The sequence below is a fragment of the Alnus glutinosa genome, chromosome 4 (assembly GCF_958979055.1).
Source record: "Alnus glutinosa chromosome 4, dhAlnGlut1.1, whole genome shotgun sequence".
Classification (NCBI taxonomy): domain Eukaryota; kingdom Viridiplantae; phylum Streptophyta; class Magnoliopsida; order Fagales; family Betulaceae; genus Alnus; species Alnus glutinosa.
In genome coordinates, this window is record NC_084889.1 from 5,524,517 (window position 1) to 5,543,026 (window position 18,510).

Consider the following 18,510-nt stretch of genomic DNA (forward strand, 5'->3'; position numbering starts at 1 on the left):
TTTTATTTTTTATTATTATTTTTGTTTTTACGAAAACTGATCTAAGAATTTGTTAGGACTACCACGTCAGCATTTTAGGATAATTTTGAGATAAAAATATGGTTTCTAACATTACTCATAGAGAGTAAAATAATGAGCATTTGTTCAAACTGAAGGTCTTTGTCTGTTCAATCAATTAATCTTGAACTAGTAGCGGTGGCCGTGGCTCTGATCACTTTCACTGGAAAGAGGGCATTGGACTGAGAAATGCTTGAGGAGATATATTTATCTCTTCACAGGACCTTAGCCATGGCTACTCGGCTGATGCAGGTTTGGAGGATGTAATTGTTTTTGCTGTTGTTTAGAGGGGTGTTTTTCTGCTTTGCTGTAAGGCTAGTGAGTTTCCAGTTTTAAATGGAGTGATTTGTACTTGCAGTGTTTGGTTATAAAAAAGATTAGTTCATCCAAAAAAAAAAAAAAAAAACCTGCAGTATAAACATCTTATTTTGATACTAGTTTGTTGTGACAGTGGAAGCTTTATACAAATTGGCTGAAATTTGGTACTAACAAAAAGCACACCACATAAATAGTAAAACAGATCACATTCACACAAAACAGGACCATTACAAACATTCGACTAATTGTCATGAACTCTCAGACACTCAAACAATAAACAAACTCTCACTCACTTTTGGGATATCTTTCAACCTCAAATTCTATTAAACTATTCTTTCTATCGGAAGGCCTCCTTCCTTCCAAATTAAAGGAACACATGTCTGTTGGTCTCAGGGGCAGCTGAATTTCCAAGCCTGATTTTCTTATAAATTGTCTCAAATTCTAGTGAATATATACACATTACAAATTTGAGAAGGAAGGAGGTGCAATAGATTTTGATGAATGTGCTTGGAAGTTTGGGGATTTAGCATGGTCTTTTAGCTAGGTTTATCCTAGAAAGATGTTCCTTGTCACCCCATTGGCAGCTGTTGCTAAAAAGATGATGAGATGGTATTTATGTATAAATCTATACATTATAACAGCTGTGAGTGGTTTTTAGTTGTTCCGTAACACTATTTACATGTTTATATTCCATGAAAGAAAAAAGACAGATACCCTATTTACTCCTTAGCTATTTATATATTTACATGTGTTCTGCTTTCTTTATATGATATCTCCTTAGGTAGACTTTACCTTATCCATTTTATATACTCTCTGCAAAAATAAAGAAATCAGGATTAGTAAACATATAAGAACTGCATAACACAGTGATGCATATGGTGTTAGCAAACATGAATTTGACCTTACCATGATGGAGTGGATTTCCTCTAGAAAAGGCGAAAGTAATGTAATCAAGGTTTGAGTTTCCTCTTTAAGGGTGTCATTGCTTCCATCTTTTCCCATGAGGAGATCAGTGAAGGTTTTGTTATCAGGCACTAGTTTTAGAGCTACCTGCAAACACTTTACTTATTAGTTGAAGACGAGCTTGAAGAAACTAAGGCCTAAAGAATGAGTAATAGCACTCATGACCAGCTCAGAGGTGGGGGCTCTCAATAAGAAAAGGAACTCATGAATTGACTCTAGCTTTATCGATTGGACTAATTGCCCCCACAGGGCCACAGAGATAAAGAAAAATAAGTGATTTTGATAAAGGATAGAGGCATTTAGGGAGGGAATTATATTACTACTTTGAAAGCAGCTGATGAAATCCATCCATGCCATGGCTTCAAAGTGATGTTGTAAGACTCTTCCACTGCTTCTTCCATGCTCTGCTCCGGATCTGTTGCTAATTTTTGTAATAGTGCCAAAGTAAAATCCATGGCTCTGTGGACAAGAACAAATTTCATTTGTATATATAATTGAACACGTAGGCCTATTAGTTTTGGAAATACAAGATGCGAATAATTTGACCAAAAACAGGGAAAAAAAAAAAAAAAAAAAAAGAGGAAAAAAAGAAAAGAAAAGGATATATATGTGTTTGATTTACCCATTAACCTATTTTCAGGTTAATTCTAAAAGTTAGATACATAATTAAACTATTCATGAACCGAGTCAATGTAAACTAACTCAGGTTAAGATCCAGATCATAAATTAATAATTCCAGCTCCAATGATCCAAACTAAACAAAAAATAAGAATTAAAAAAAGAGCATGATATATTGGTAGTTGTCATTGGATTATGCAGTGACAAATACATAAGACTTGTGGAAACCATAAACAAATGCTCTCCAACAACATACTCTAACTTTAGTTAGTATTCATAACTTTCTTTTATGGGTAAAGACAAAAAATTGTTATGCCGATGGAGCAGGGAAGACCTAAGATTATTTATTTTAGTTACTTATTTTTCCATTTAATGTTAACGACTAACTGCTAAAGTTGTAGCCGTACAGTATTTATAATAAATAAAGTTGCTCCCCACTAAGGAAATAAAAGAAGGAAAAAGGTTGTTCGCTTATAAAGACCACTTTCTTAATCAGGAGTAGGATGGCAGCAAATTGCTCGAGATCTCAATTATTCGAAAAATGCTATACAAGATAAAATTAAGACACAGATTTACGTGGTTCGACAATGTGCATATGTCCACAGAAGTACGGCTATATTCAATAATGCTTTAGGATTGCATCATAATATTTTTATAACAAAACCATACTGTACAAAATGGCATGTTTGGGTGTGGTATTATATTGTATTATATTTTAGGGTTAAATACTCTATTAATACCTGAGTTTTAGGCTTTTTTAAATTTAGTACTTGAGTTTTCATTTGTTTCATAGGTAGTACCTAAGTTAGGAGTAAAAACTCGTTTAGTACCTTTGTTACATTTTTCGTCCAAATATTAATGGTTTGCCACGTGTCAACCGCTGAGGTTGACATATGACACTGTATAAAAAAAATAAAAATCTTTAAAAAATTATATAAAAATAAATAAAATAAAAATTTTGAAAAAAAGAAAAAAAAGAAGAGGAGCCCCTTGGCCAGTCTGGGGTAGGATTGTCAATTTTTGACATGACCCGCAAACCCGACATGAACACGACACGGAAATACAGGGTTTGAGTTTAGGGTAATCGAATTCGGGTCAAACCTGTTTATAATCATGTCTGGCGGGTCAACCACGGGTGACCCACTAGACACGATTATAACACAGTTAGATATATTAAAAAAAAAAAAAACTTCAGTAAACAGTGGAAACCTCACTCGTTCACCGTTCATGCAGCCACGACCAGCGAAGTTCACCTCTTGAAGTCGAAGCCGAGCTCCACCACGCAACCCTCCAAAACGGCATCGTCCCCAACGACTCGTTCACCGTTCACGTCGTCTGAGGTTCAACACTGTCCTTTCGAGTTTTCGGTTCATGAACTTGGGAGCCTAGATTTGGTGCTTGATTGCTTGTTGGCTGTCAACACGGTTTCTCGTGTGATCTGGGTTTGGAAACCACAGGGATCGCCGGATTGGATTGTTTCTCTTGCCAGATTTTGTTGTTTGCTTGTTTGGTTTTCTCCTGTGACTGCAGTGCGAATTGGGGTTCTGCCGTTTTGGGGTGGGTATGCGGATTGGGGTTCAAACGAAGACGAAGAGTCGAAGATGATCCTTCATCCTTCTTCTTCTTCAGACGACTGTCACGATTCGGAGTCTCGGACGAAGCTTCTTGGCTCTTGCTTTCTTCAGTTCTTCTTCTTCACAACGGGTTACTCGGGTTGTGTTTGGGTTTAAGAATTCAACTCAATTAATAATCGGGTCGGGTTCGTGTTGAACTCGATTGTGTAATCAGGTCGGCCGGGTTGACACAAACCCGATCCTTGAACCCGAATTACCAAGCCTAGTTGAACCGCCCCATGGCAAAAAATAAAAAAAAAATAAAAAAAAAATTGATGGGTTTTGGCCCTTGGGATGGTGGTTCAGCCACCCCAAACCGGCCAAGAGCCACCCCCCTTTTTTTCTTTTTCAGTTTTCTTTTTTATTTTTTTTAAATTGTATTATTTTATATTTTATATAATTTTTTAAATACATTTTTTTTATTATTTTTTTATATAGTGCCACGTGTTAACCACTGAGGTTGACACGTGGCAGACCGTTAATATTTAGGCAAAAAATGTAACAGAGGTACCAAACGAGTTTTTACTCCTAACTCAGGTAATATCTATGAAACAAATGAAAACTTAGGTACTAAATTTAAAAAAGTTTAAAATTCAGATACCAATAAGGTATTTAACCCTATGTTTTATTATGTCTAAAAATGTTGTTTGGGTGGGTTTTTAAAATTAAAATTATACTCGGGTTTTACCCGACCTGCTTTTTGACCTGTATTTAATCCAACTCAAAAGTAATAATAAAAAATAAAAAAATAAAATAAAAACCCAGGGGTGGATCGGCAACCTTAAAAATTAATAGGGGGTGGCCGAGCCACCCTCGACCGATTTTCGGGGGTGGCTCGGCCACCCCCGTCTGATTCTAGGGTGGTTCAACCACCCCCATTAGATTCGGGGGTGGATCAGGGAGTGGCTTAACCACCCCCAAATAGTTGCTCGAGTGGTTTGAAAACCACCCCAATTTTGTTTTTTGTTTTGTTTTGCTTTTTTTTTTTTTTTAAATCAGTTTTTTAGTTATATTAAATTCAATTCGCACTCTAAAATATTTTTTCAGATTCTCTTAACCTTTTAAACATAATTTTATAACTCAAATTTTTATAGTATTAACAATTTTAAATATAATAGAATACAATACAAAAAGAATTTTAACATCCAAACGATCCCTAAAGTACAATAAAGGAAGAGATGGGAATGCAAGCATAACTTTTTTGATTGCGGTCCAAAATGCATAGTAAAAGAAAAAGACATAAATATCTTTACCTGGTAAGCCAAACAACGGCTTTGCTAGAGCTTGTATTCTTTCTTGCATTGCCTTCACTGGCCTCTTTCTTCAATATCTCCACCAAATTCGAATACAGTGAAGGGTCAGATTCATGGACTATTTCCAATCTCTACACACGAGACAGAATATAATAATGAAATTTATTACGGATAAGTAAGCAAATATCTCTCAATCATCTATTACTTACAAATATAAGCAACCATAATTAGCTTCTGATATAAAAATAAAATAATAATAATAATAATAGTGCCTGATTAATAAAAAAAAGAAAAGAAAAAAAAAAAAGAAAAGAAAAAAGATTTTTGTTATTCCGTGGATTTCTTTCCAATTACCTGAATATTCTGATGAATGTCTTGTCTCAGAACAGCCATTGTTGGTCCAATCTTATCTGCAGAAAGATTTATTCCACAGAAAGATTATGTAATTTTCTACTTTTATATCTAGAGCTATTGAGAGGGAGAGAGAGGGAGAGGGAGAGGTGCAGAGAAAAAACCAACCAAGAACTTGAAGAACCGAGTTGCAGACATGGAGAAATGGCTTTGTGGGGATGTGAGCAGCATCATGATTATCACCAGGTTTAAGTCTGACCATAACAGAGAGCTCTTCAATGGCAGACTTTATTTCTGACACCTTCTCCAACTCTCTTTTCCTCTTCATTTCAACCTCTGTATTATCTTCTTTCGCTCCCTCCACTTTAATTCTTGATTTTCGTTTCAATACTTGTTCTGATCATTACTGGGTATCTCTAATAACCTCTAAATTCTAGTTTTTATCAAAGACAGAGGAAGGAGAATCCCTTTAAATTTGCATAAATAGCTCTCTCACAGAGTGAGACTCGCAAGTCTAATTGTCAACGCCTTTGATTGAGAGGCCTAGCTAGTAGCTTCTTTGCCTGAAACACCATATTTTTATTTTCTTACCCTTTTTTTATTCTTTTTTTTATTATTTTTTTTAATGTTTTTGTTAGTTTTTTTACTAGCTAGAAGCCATTGATGACGACCTTAAATCTGACTTTGAACTTATCGCCTCTCCTAATTGCACTTTTATAAGCAAAGATATTCTTTGACGGTGGGTCATTATGTAAGAAATAGACGGGATTGCCGGCAGCACTCTTATCATTGTCCGCGTCTTTGATCCCAGTTGAGGGAATATTTATGATAATGTTGGCCATGCCCGATTGCCTGTGGTGAAAAGGTTGAAGCAGCTTCTTATAAAGTTTGAACAAAAGTAGACCTCCTCCTTTAATAAAGTTCCAGCTGTGGCTGCAATTTGGCCGGGTGAAGCCATCCCAACCAGCTGACAAGCCTAGTCTTGTGCCCACCGCGTGGTGCATTTATTCTACCATGATGTTACATCATTGAGCCATTACCTCTTTGACTATATGTCCTAAACTGGAAAGTTTATCCGTATCGGCCAAGGTAGAAAAGCCCGAGGCGCGCAGTAGGTCTTATTAATTAAACACGTACGTTCCAAGCTGCACTGTTTTTTAGTTTTGCTTGGTTTGTTTGTTACGATTCCATTTTTAAGGATAAATTCTATCTAATATTTATATTATTTGGTATCAGAATTGGTCATTATGTCGAGTATAAATCGAATGGGTTGCTATTTTACGGCAAGTCGATTTTTAACGGTGAATTATATTTAAAATTTGTATAGTGGTTCTTAGGCGTGTATATGTAGACTGATATTAACCGCACGCATTCGTTATCTACTATCCGCACATGCCGATGCAGATGCGATTAGCAAAAACGTACTACTGTTCGCATATGCAGATAACGATTTTACAGTATACAAATGTAGATATTAACCACATTTGCATACCTTTTATATATAACATATGTTTTGTATATTTAATATATACATTATATTTAATAAATTCATCAAAACAACATCATCTTAATGTTTAATACCAAAATGAAGTCGTTTTAGATTATGTATAGGTTATGTTTACATGCATTTTTGGTTTTTTGTTAGCTTTGTTGTTTTCTCGTATAATCTATACACTTGTTAGATTATGTATAGGTTATGTTTACATGACTTCTCAGTTGGCTGTATCTTTTGGGGTTGTGCAAATTTATTTTTGGAGGGGGGTGCTCTACTTGTTATTCTTACTATCAACAATCCTTATCTTTTCTCTTCTTGGTCATTTGCTAATTCTATTTCAGATATTAATATACTTCTATCTTTTTTTCATAGCTGAAATGCTTTGAAAGTGTCTCATAGTGGTAACTTTCGTACATATTGAGCTTGTTTGGTAACCCAACCAAACAATTTCAATTTCCATTTCACTTCTTCCAAAAAAATCAATTCAAAAACATTCCAACTATTTTACACTTTTTACATCACATCAATAATTTTTTATTACTATTCAAATAAAAAAACTCACTACAAAACAAAATTTTTTCACTTTTCTATAAAACATTCTCAAATTCTATATCACATCAATCATTTATTACTACTATTCAAATAAAACATCCATTTCCCACAACTTACCAAACAGCTCCATTGTTTAGCTAAGTGAGCCACTTCCAATCATATTTTTGGAAGCATTCCTATAAAATCTCTTATCTTTTCTTCCATTAGAATAAGAAGTGGGAAAAATCCACTATTCTAATCATTCTCCCATATTTAATTAGAAAAAATAAAATAAAAAATGCCCAATTCTGGTTTCTATTGCATTTATACCCCGTATGATCTTCTTCTTCGACATCTTTGAAAACTCCAGTTTCTGGTCGGCAGTTACGATTCCATTGGTAGTATATGCTTATGGGCAGCAAGTAGCAACCATCTGTCCTAAACCGTACGGGCTACATGGGCAGCAACCTACAGAACCTTTTGAGCATTTGCTTATAGCTAGGCTTATAGCAATTCCCCTCCTATATATATATAACAAGCTCAGTTCGAGTTTTCAACTGTTTTTTAGCGTTGCATCACTGATGGATCTAATTAAGTGATTTTTAATCAAGGCATATTGATCATTAATTGCTCAATTCATATATATTTTTATATATGTTTTATTTTTCTTGATAAGCCAATGACATGGATATGGTATATATATAATATAACATTAATTACAGTCTTACGTACAGATGATCTCAACTTAATTATATCACAATCAAAATATTACTTCAGTCAGCAGATGGTGAGGGTGCAACTGATCGATCATTAGTTAATTAAATTATTGGAGTGCGATCATCTTTTTTCCTTTCCTTGTTGAGTCAAAATTCGAGATATGCTCAAGAAAATAGGATCAATAAATAGTGATACAGGGATTAGCATACAAGAATAGAGAATAGAGATTTAAAGGTGTGAATGCAATTGATTCCCCAACGATTGAAAGAGACAAATTAGACAATATGTAAAGACAGGTCTCCTTTTGATTAGGGCTAAAAAAAAGAGGCAGTTGTAATTAAGTAAAGGGCAGGCATAGCTCATCTTTATAACTCTCTCTTTAGAAGCTTCACGCATGATTCATGCGTACGACAAGCATATAGGACTTTAATCTTTAATTTCTTCTTCTTCTTCTTCTTCTTTTCTTTATTTATTTATTTTTTATTTTATTATTTATTACTTATTACTTATAATTTATTTATTTTTTTATATATATATTGGTGATCTTAATCTATATCTAACTACTCTTTTAACATACATGACAATGCAGAGTAAAAATGTTTTTTTTTTTTAAAGAGTAATGTTATTTAGTAGATTGTTATAAAACTGTCATATAATTAGAATGACATGGTAGTGAAGCCAGCCTTTAGATTCAAAAAAAAATAAAAAAAATTAGGGATTGTAAATAAAAAAAAAATAATAATAATGACTGATTTTCACTAAAATGTCATATGTTAAAGTATTGATTAAGTGATTAAATTTAATTACCTCTTCCTATTACCCCCAAGCCCCCATGTAAGTCCGCCCCTGAAGCTGAGGTCCAGAGTTTGAACCTTGTCTCATTCATTTACTTCACATTTCAATAAAATTTTACGAGTTGGGCCTCACCTATTAAAATGGTTGTATAACAATCTACTAAATAACACTTTTCATTTTCTTTTTTAAAAAGGAGTCAACTCAATAGATTCCGTTTGGAACCTAATTAATTTGGACAGAAATTTTTTACAAAACGGTTTGTATGAATTTTTTTACAATCTACGTATAAAAATGACAATAAACAATACATGTTTCTCACATGTCAAGATGCACATATCAATCTTAGATATGATTTGTATGAAATTTTTTACAAATTAATTTGTAGAAAATTTCTGTCCAAATTTAATTAACATAGTAACTAGAAAGAAAAAGTTTAATACTAGTACTAATCTCTTATCTTTTGACTTCCAATATTATAATCAGTAAAAAGTGTCAACGTTAATGTGCAACGATCGATGGTAATGAGAAGAAAGTATCTTGATTTTCTTTAAACAAGAATGAAGGAATATATCGTTGACAAACCGAAACCATGGAAGAGTATATGAAATTTTAATACTTTTTTAAAAGCTAAGGGTTATCCTCTTTGCTATCAAAGAATCCTCGCCCCTGGTCTAAGCAAGATCATTATAAAACTCATTTTTTTTAATGAAAAGAGGGTGTTGGGGACGGTTTTTCGTCTCCCACAAATCATTTTTAGTTAAAGGAACTCCCTTGTGAGTGGTGATCTTTTTATGCCCATCCTAAATAAGAATATAATAGAAATCCAGAGTTTAAATCGCTTGAAAATGACAAAATAAAAGAAATAAAGAGATAAATTGATTATTTCGAAGGAATTGAGTCTCCAAATGATTAATTAGTTTGAGAGGTTAAACCTCCAAATTCCTTAGACATTTTTGTTTTTATTTATTTTATTTTATGAATTGGTCATACCCCATTTAGATTCTAGAACGCTTAAATAGAAAGTGCCATAACTTATTGTGAAAAAAATAAATAAAATAAAATACAGTGCCCAATGAGAAAAACTTCAGGATATTATAATTATGAGAATCATAATACCGTAATAAAATCAAGAAGTAAATAGAAAATATTAGTTTCCTCTCTATTGACAATTGAAATATGATACTTTTACAATTTTCGTACAATTATTGTATAACTCTAACAACTTTTTTTAAGATCAACTATTAGATATTTAGGACTCACACGTAGAAAAATAGATCTAATGGTTAATTTTAAAAAAAAATTGTTGGAGTTATACTAAAGTTGTGTCAAGATTTGTACAACAATCATTTCTCATTGACAATTAGATCCAATAATTAGCTACCTTGTACGCTATGTTGTCTCTCATACCTAAGCACTTTTTTTCTTCCTCTCGTTTCAGTCGGCTCAAGGAGGAGGGAAGGACCTCATCTCTCCCCTCCTCTCTTCCTCCTCTTTTCTTATATATATATATATATATATAAAACTTTGTGTTTATGTTGCCATTTTGCTAGAGGTTTATTTAATCCTCCTCACCTCTCATGAGGTTTTATCCATCGTTCTGTACAACTTATCCCGCCTAGAATCACAACCTCAACGTCTTTGCTTCTCCACCGAGCTGGTCTCTTTATTCTCTATGTTCGCCATCTTCTCCCCCGGCGTCGGTGGGCGGTTTTGTCCAAGTCATTAGATCTGGTTTTTTAAAAGCTAGATAAACATTCCCCCGATGGTCCCTACCTCCCACGCGCCACTCCACCTCACTCACCAGCGTTCCAGATCCTTGACGCCACCGAGTTGTGTCTTCTTCCGCCTTTCACGCGCCGGAACACGAATCTCATGCGCCGACGTCGGGTCTCTTGCTCTCCTCGGCTTTGCCAGATGCCGAAGTTGCTGTTCTTTAGGATATTTTGTTGTTTATTTGTTTATGTAATTTTATGCTACATGGGTTATTGTTTCCCTTTAGGAGAGACTCTTGTATTTGGATTTATGTTGGTTCCTCTCTATTCTGCAGTCTCAGATTCGAACTCTAAAAATGCTTTTACCACTTTAGCATCTTTCCAGTGATTATTTCTAAGTAAAGGGTACATATAAACTTACCTTAATTTGTTCAATTTTAGCTTTTGTAACCACATTGTGCAACTCATTGAGATGATTGAGTTACTTGTTTAACCAATTTTCTGCCATTTATAGTTATTTCAACACTGTTTTAGTTTGGTTTGTGTTTATTGTTGGGAGTCCACCTCTTTTTCGTATATGAGATTGTCCACTTCTTCCTTTCGGATCAAAAGTAGGATGAATCCTCTCATGTAACCTTTTTCTTATTCAATTTTATTTTATTTTAATTTTAAAAAAAAGAAGTGTTGGTAAGAGTCACTGGAGTGCAAATACCTCTAGTCCTCTATGCACAATTTAACCAAAGAGTAACAATAAAATTCACATTTTTATCTTATAAACATCCCACATTGTTGATGTGATTATTCAATCAATTTTTGAATTTTTCTTTTAACAATGACTAATCCAATGATTAGATAAGACTTTGCTAAAAGATTTATAAAATAAAAATGTAATTTCTAACATTACTTTTGACAAAATCGGTCATTTCGAATCTCATTATTACGTTTGGTACATGGAATGACTATTCTATGAAAAAAAAAAAAAATTTATTTTTTTGAAAATAAAAGAACATGAAATGAAATAACATTATAATAGTCATTCTCATTGCATATGAGAGAATGACTTTTATAAGTGTTAGATTCTTTTTATTTACTCACCACCAAGATTATTTTATTCTACATTTTTTCATTTCTAATAAAATTTATTTTTAATAAAATAGTCATTGTAATTTAAATGTTAAACTCCTTGCTGCCCTAATCCTTAACCCCGTCCCTCTTTCTTTGCTAAGAAAGAAGCAAAAGGATTGAACTTTTCCACGAGGCCCAATCATGTACGTCTAGTCATTGGGCCTACTTTCCAAAGCAAATCATGGCCCGCCCCACTAAGCCAGCAGGGCCAAATGGCAAAACCACCCTTAATCATTCCACTTAATCACGCTTATATCCTTATCAGAAAACAAGGAGCAACGAACGCAGACACTTCATTTATCGTCGACCACCATGGCTTTAGCCGTTACGGTGTCGTTCTCCGTGGGCGCACGATTACTGCACCTACCGCGCACGTTAGCACCACTCACCACACCATTCAGACCAACATGGTTCTTCTCTAAAATGGGTTCTAATCATCTGCAGCTGGGCACCAGTGTACCCGCAAGAAAGCTCGTGGTTCGAGCTGCTAGAACCGAGTCCGAAGGGGTCTCCTTGGGCTTCAGAGCTCCCCATTTTGAGGTCCTTCCTTTTAGTCATTGTTAAATGAGTACTGGGTATTTGCAGACTTCTCCAAATTTGGGTTGCAATTTGATCCTTGTTTTGTTTACTTATTTTATTCATGTATTTATTTATTTATTTTTGTGTATTTTTGGTTGGTTTAGCTTCCAGAGCCACGTACTGGGAAAGTGTGGAAATTGGAGGATTTTGAACCGTATCCTGCTTTACTGGTAAGGTGTCACATTGTTTTTGCTATATTTTGTTTTCCTGTTGCTATTGTATATTGCCCTTTTAAGTTGATGAGTTTGATTGTTGTTACTTGTTGTATTCTTGGCATTTAATTTTTGCTTAACATTGTTATCAAATCTTCTTTGTGAGGTTCGCTGAATGAGATGTGTGTGAGGTTTCGACTACGCTTCATTTGAATCCATGGATAGATGGGTGTGGATACTGGAATCTTATGTCATGTTATGCCTTTTTTTTTTTTTTTTTTTTTTTTTTTTTTTTTTTTTTTTTTTTTTTTTTTCCAATCATTCAACCGTTATCTGAGTACTTGTATTTGGCTTATCAAGCAAAGTAGTGGAGATTATTTATTTTTGTTTATTTTATGGATGAATCAAATATTTCATCCCAAAAGAGAGATATTAAAAGACTTATTACCTGTAAAATCCCAAAAGAAAGAAATTAAAAGGCTTATTAGGCTTAACAGACACAACAATGCAATGGGATACAATTCATATCAGAAAAACCAAGTTACAGACAATTAAACTGCAGACCAGCAGCAAAATATTTTGCTAGACTAGAGAACATTGAATTCATATTCAACAACAAATGAACACCACCAACCAAATCAGGTCCTCAGATTGTCTGCAAAACGCTGAAACAGCCACTCCTTAATGCATTCTAAAATTTCTTGTCAATGAGCTCTAGCTCAAATAGCAACCCCCCCTCCCCCTCTCCATCCCACGTGCCAACACCTGCATGCATGAGATAAAATTGAGGTTTGTGGTTTTGGGTTCAAGAACCTGTGCATGTGTAACTTACCAAACAGAAAAAAAGAAAAGGGTAGAAAGAGAAAAACTTTCTATGCAAATATGGTAGAAAAAGCTGCCCTAGCCTAATTAGAATGAAAAGTGATCATCTTTCCTCGCCGAAATTTAATGGCCCAAGACAGCTCTGGTTTCCAATCACTACAAATTCTAGAATTATCACGCAAGTTTAAGATTCTCAACCTAGCTTTCCTTGTGAAGCAACAATCACAATATAGATTATTTCCGAGATTATTCTATCTTGGGTACAAACAGTGGACTAAGATTGATAGTTTTGTTTGGTTTGCTAAACTTTAGACACCATTACTAGTTCTATATAAAAAAAAAGGAAACACCATTGTGAGTTCAGGAGAGAGGTGGGAATTTTAAATATGTTATGTAAGGTCACTAAAGTGAAAGAAGGTATGCAATGATGAAAAAGGAATTGATAGGTTCTGTTAGAGGTTGACTCAGAAACAGCAGTTTATAAGCTCGCAAAACTCCTTCCTCTGCAGACCCTTACAGAGGACTTGTCGAAGCTTGCAGGGAGATGATTAATAGGGACTGGTTCTTTAGAACAACCCATATTCACAGAGCAGGCAGCCACTGCGCTATTGAACATGAGGGACCTCAAACAAAGAGGAATTGGCTAGAGTCAGATATATGAGGGGCTTAAATTGATGGTTCCTAATAAACATGACTAAACTGATGAATACTTGCTTTGGCTTGGCTCAGCTAGTTTACATATGTATTAAATAATCAAATTCGGGATGCAAGTAAGATATATCTAAACCCTATCCAAGAAGCACTTAGTGACCAGATAAAATTAAGAAAAGTCACTTTACTGAATAAAATGGTAGAAAATTTAAGGGTTAGCTGTTGAGGCGACTAATTGAATGTTTGATTTCCATGGATTTTTTTTTTTTTTTGACCGGGATATTTATGAGAAGTTAAATGTTAGTGTCATGTAAAGGATCAACAGTAGCTGCTGTTGGGCTGTGTTATACACCCTTTATTGTGACAATACATGCCCATAAATCAGTTAGGTCTTTATGGTGGGGAAAATGAATTGTGTAATTTGCATTAATATGCGACTTATGGCCAGATATTATGACCAGCTTGGCCTTATGGACCCACAAAGCATGAGTACTACAACTATGGCCAGTCCTTATCTAGGAAGTTTTCCTAAGTAGTACTTTTGTGTTGAAAAAGAAATAACAGGAAGTGCCCTTTTCTCTCTTTAGGTACAATAATATGAGCAATGTTAATACTGATTCTATCGGAGTTGTGGTGCAGGTTATGTTTATTTGCAATCATTGCCCATTTGTTAAACACTTGAAAAAAGATATTGTGAAGCTTGCAAATTTTTATATGAAGGTATTTGACATCTCTCAATTGCTTCCCTTTCCAGTTGCACTCGGAACTTGGATAAGTAATTGACCATACATGAGTAACTTATTCATTTGCTATTGTATCTTGCTGCAGAAAGGACTTGCAGTTGTTGCAATATCTTCAAATTCTGTAGTTACTCACCCACAGGTCCTAATAACTATATAATTTGGTATTAGAGCTGTGTTGAAGCTATTTTGTGATATGTCCAACACGAACTCTTCCTCACAGGATGGACCGCAATTCATGGCGGAAGAAGCTAAACAATTTAACTATCCTTTCCCCTATTTATATGATGAGGTACGCTACCGTCAATCTCAACCTTATCCTTATTTTCAGCTTCCTTCTCTAATCACATGCGAATGCCTCTGATCATATATTTTTAGATTCATCTTGGTCAAACTGCTACATTCTTGTTCATGCACATGTAGAGCCACTATCAAATTGGACTGTAAACTGGCTACTATGACACCCCGGTAATTTCTTGTGCTGTTGGATAACATATCCGCTGCTTAAAATGCAGGTTAATATGAGGTTTTTTTTTAAGATCAAAAGCTACAACATTATTTGCAGCTAAGGTTAATATTTGCCACACATGACATTGATAGGCAGGGGTGTTTATTTGCAGCGAAGGTGGGCATAAAGGAACATATTTCCCACAAACGTTATACGAGGGTGTAACAATTATGAGCTTTACGTCATACTGGGGGGAAAGAAGACTCAAGTTCCAATACTTACCAATGGGAAAGAAAAAAGGAAAATCAACTCTATCTTGGTCACCCTCCCCCCACCAAAAAAAAAAAAAAAAAATTTGTATTATTATGATATAAAGCAATCAATCTAATGGGCAGCGTAACTTCTTGTTTGCTATAATCTAATCCTATATTGATTTAATGATTAAAGAAAGGCTCATTTGATCTTAGTCATTCTCATTTGCCCCCAATTACAATTTTTTTTTTTTTTTTCCTGTTAGTTTGTAATTTTACCTTTTACATCCCTCCTTAGAAGTGAAGGCGGAGAAAACAGAACTTCTTGTTTGTGCCTTGTACTTAGTTGTGTATGTTTAATTGCAGTCACAGGATGTTGCACGAGAATTTGGAGCAGTTTGTACACCAGAGTTCTTCTTATTTAAAAAGGTGGCAACGACCTGCACAAATTACTTCACTTACATTTTTCAAGCATGGTGCCTCATATTAGTCCTGGCTCAAAGAGCCTATTTATGATTACTTTCATTTGGTTTGGAACCAATGTGCAGGATCTAACCCTTGTATTTTGTGTAACATTTCTAACATGGTGGTACTTTTATCACTTGGAAACAGGATGGTCGGAGGCCATATGAACTGGTGTATCATGGTCAATTTGATGGTTCCCGACCAAGTACTAATGTACCTGTTACTGGAAGGTTAATCTTGTTTTTTTTTTCCTGAGTTTATGTGCCTTTTAACATGATTTGAACGATAGATTAACATCTACAATATAACTTCTATCAATGGTCAAAATGGTAGCTAACTCAGCTTCAATAACACACTGTCTAGGGACTTAAGTGTGGCAATAGATTGTGTTCTCAGCAGCCAACCAGTGCCAACAGTTCAGAAACCCAGGTATCTTCTTCCTTGCTAGACTTATTTCCTTCTTCATAAAATACCTTTAAAGCCCTTACAGGACTTAATTACAAGGTTAAAGTCCCTTATTTCCCCCTCTATATGTAAAAGTGTTGGATGCAGCATAAAGTGGCATCCCGGGACAAATCTGTAATCTGTGACCACTGGTTTCAACTTCATGGAGGCAAATTAATGAAGAACTTAGTAATTCTTTCAGGTACTCATGCCTCTTATACAATGGTCAGTGGCCATTTTGATTTAAAATGTGCTTCCGTCGTTCTTCTTGTCATGTTCTTTCTTTCAATCTTTGCAGCCTTCCTTTTTTGTCATTTTGGATTTCTTGAGGCATGGAAGGCGAGGAATGCTGTATATTTAATACTCTTGTATGATAATGTAATATAAACTATACTTCAATACATGTGCATTGTGCTTTAAGATGTGAGTATTTTCATTTGGATGACAGATCTACACCAAAAACTACAAAGAATTCTCTTTCTATTTCCATTGCAAATAACCATGAACCATCTTCTTTATCACACCTGCAACCATGGTGATATTGAAACACATTTTTCTATTTGATAAGTAGTATCTTTAGAAATTATGCAGGCAGGTATAGAAGCATACCTATGGGAACCTCAAGCACGACAGGACTATAATAATGTTCCAAAATCATTATCATATTTTCTTTCTGCTACTCTTTTAACATCATATGTAAAGCTGCTTTGAGTTGTCAAGGATCTAGATGAATGATAGGTTTAGAGGCATTTTCACCTTTTGACAGCAATAAATGATGCAGTTTTCAAAAATGTAATATTTGAGGTTTTCAAAAAAGAATATGGTCTACTTTCTTTTTCTTTTTTCCTTTATTTCTTTTGAGCAGACAAAAGAAAAAGAATATGGTGCATATATACGTGTGCTGATGCATACATGCAAGCACACATACAGGAACCTTAAGCATGAAGAATATATCAAAATTAGACGTTGTTATTTTATCTTCTTTTGGCTAATTAATGTTGTCTACGCTAGCTTGCAAATAGGGGCCAACCAACTTAATTCGGAGAAAATTTCTGTCCCAAATTAACATTTTGGGCCGGATATGTATATATATACACTTGTGCGGGTATCTTTTGTGTGTATTCATGTTTGGGATCCATGGTCTTTAAGGGGAAGCTTAATCGGCTGGAGACCGCGCTTTATGAAGTGAAGATCACTAGTTTGAATCCCCATTCCCCCTCTTAGTTGGACATGTAAAAAAAAAAAAAAAAACGTTTGGGATCCACGTATGCTTTGTGCGCTTTTATGCGAGTGGATGAACATCATCCATGGATTCGTTCAAATGCTATCAGATTTTTCATGTACTTTATTTATTTAAATATTTTAAGCGAACTCAATCTGAATCAAATAGTATTCGTAGTTTTATACAGCCCTTAGAGTATGTTAATAGAAGTTATTATGGCAGGAGGCTTAGAACATTATTAATTGTTATTTGTGAATTAATATGGCTGCATAATAGAAACAAGCTCTTTAATTCACTCTTTAATGTATGAAAGATTTAACAGTTTAAAAATATCATACTATAATTTAGAATTATGCTAATCATACAATTAATGCGGCTGAATTTGATAACTACATTAAGATGGTAAAAAATTATGCTTTTTTTTTTTTTAATGAAAGATTTAAGTATTTCGTTTATCAAATATCACGATCATAAAACTTTTATATCACAAAGCATAAAGCTTTGCAAACTCATAGCACATGCTATGAGGTTACATAGTCATAGATACAAACAAAATTTTTACAAAAAAGTGTTATCAATGACTTTCATCTTCTGTTAACCCATGTACAAAAATAGTTAAAGAGTAGAAATGTTTCGAACAAACTAGATCTAAGACAAAGGTAGTCAAATATTCTAAAAAAAATTATTTAAACTGGCTGTGAGAGATAATCACTCATACCGAACTATCTAAGTCGTGAGAGATAACTCTTCACACTTGACTAACCTTCATCCCACAGATCGCTCATGAAAACAAATCTAAAGAGAAGAAAACTCTTATTCAAAACAAAACACAACCAGCAAACAGCAGCAGTGGCTAGGGATGAGATGAACGGCACACCACGGAGGTAGATGGACGGATGCATAGCGGATAGGCCCAAAAATATTGATCTAGTCGGAAAACACCTACAAATAAAAGAAAAAACCAGAATGAGAAGGGGAGGGTGGAACGGGGAGTAGAAATGGAAAGGAAGAGGATGAGGGAATGGATCTGTTTCTTAGGGGTAAGTCTAGGGCGAAAAATTATGCTAATTATGTGTAAGAATTGTATTTTCAAAGCAATGCAACATTTCATTTCGTTAATAAATCATATAACCACATTGCTTGCCAGAGAAGGTTCACAAAGAATGATTACTTCAGTGGAAGGTTGCT

General features: G+C 34.5%; 2 protein-coding genes across 4 annotated transcripts; one reads left to right on the plus strand and one right to left on the minus strand.

Moving 5' to 3' along the window:
* Positions 1–564: 564 nt before the first annotated feature.
* On the minus strand, positions 565–5,684 carry LOC133866591 (glycolipid transfer protein 3-like). Of its 3 annotated transcripts, none has more exons than XM_062303161.1 (6): positions 5,342–5,684; positions 5,177–5,232; positions 4,823–4,953; positions 1,662–1,797; positions 1,282–1,425; positions 565–1,188 (listed from the first exon to the last, which is right to left on the minus strand). In XM_062303161.1, exons 1-6 carry the CDS (start codon positions 5,499–5,501, stop codon positions 1,153–1,155), a joined length of 663 nt encoding a protein of 220 aa, XP_062159145.1. In that variant the 5' UTR covers positions 5,502–5,684; the 3' UTR covers positions 565–1,152. The 3 variants fall into 3 exon arrangements, with proteins under 3 accessions (XP_062159145.1, XP_062159146.1, XP_062159144.1); XM_062303162.1 differs by having other exon boundaries at positions 1,659–1,797; positions 4,823–4,890; positions 5,342–5,678; XM_062303160.1 differs by having other exon boundaries at positions 1,659–1,797; positions 5,342–5,664.
* A 6,137-nt stretch (positions 5,685–11,821) lies between these two features.
* LOC133866813 (uncharacterized) lies at positions 11,822–16,520 on the plus strand. Its single transcript, XM_062303460.1, has 10 exons — positions 11,822–12,088; positions 12,232–12,297; positions 14,392–14,472; positions 14,581–14,634; positions 14,716–14,784; positions 15,558–15,620; positions 15,804–15,886; positions 16,020–16,085; positions 16,197–16,302; positions 16,399–16,520. The coding sequence occupies exons 1-9, from the start codon at positions 11,861–11,863 to the stop codon at positions 16,237–16,239; spliced, it is 753 nt and encodes a 250-aa protein (XP_062159444.1). The 5' UTR covers positions 11,822–11,860; the 3' UTR covers positions 16,240–16,302; positions 16,399–16,520.
* Positions 16,521–18,510: the final 1,990 nt, after the last annotated feature.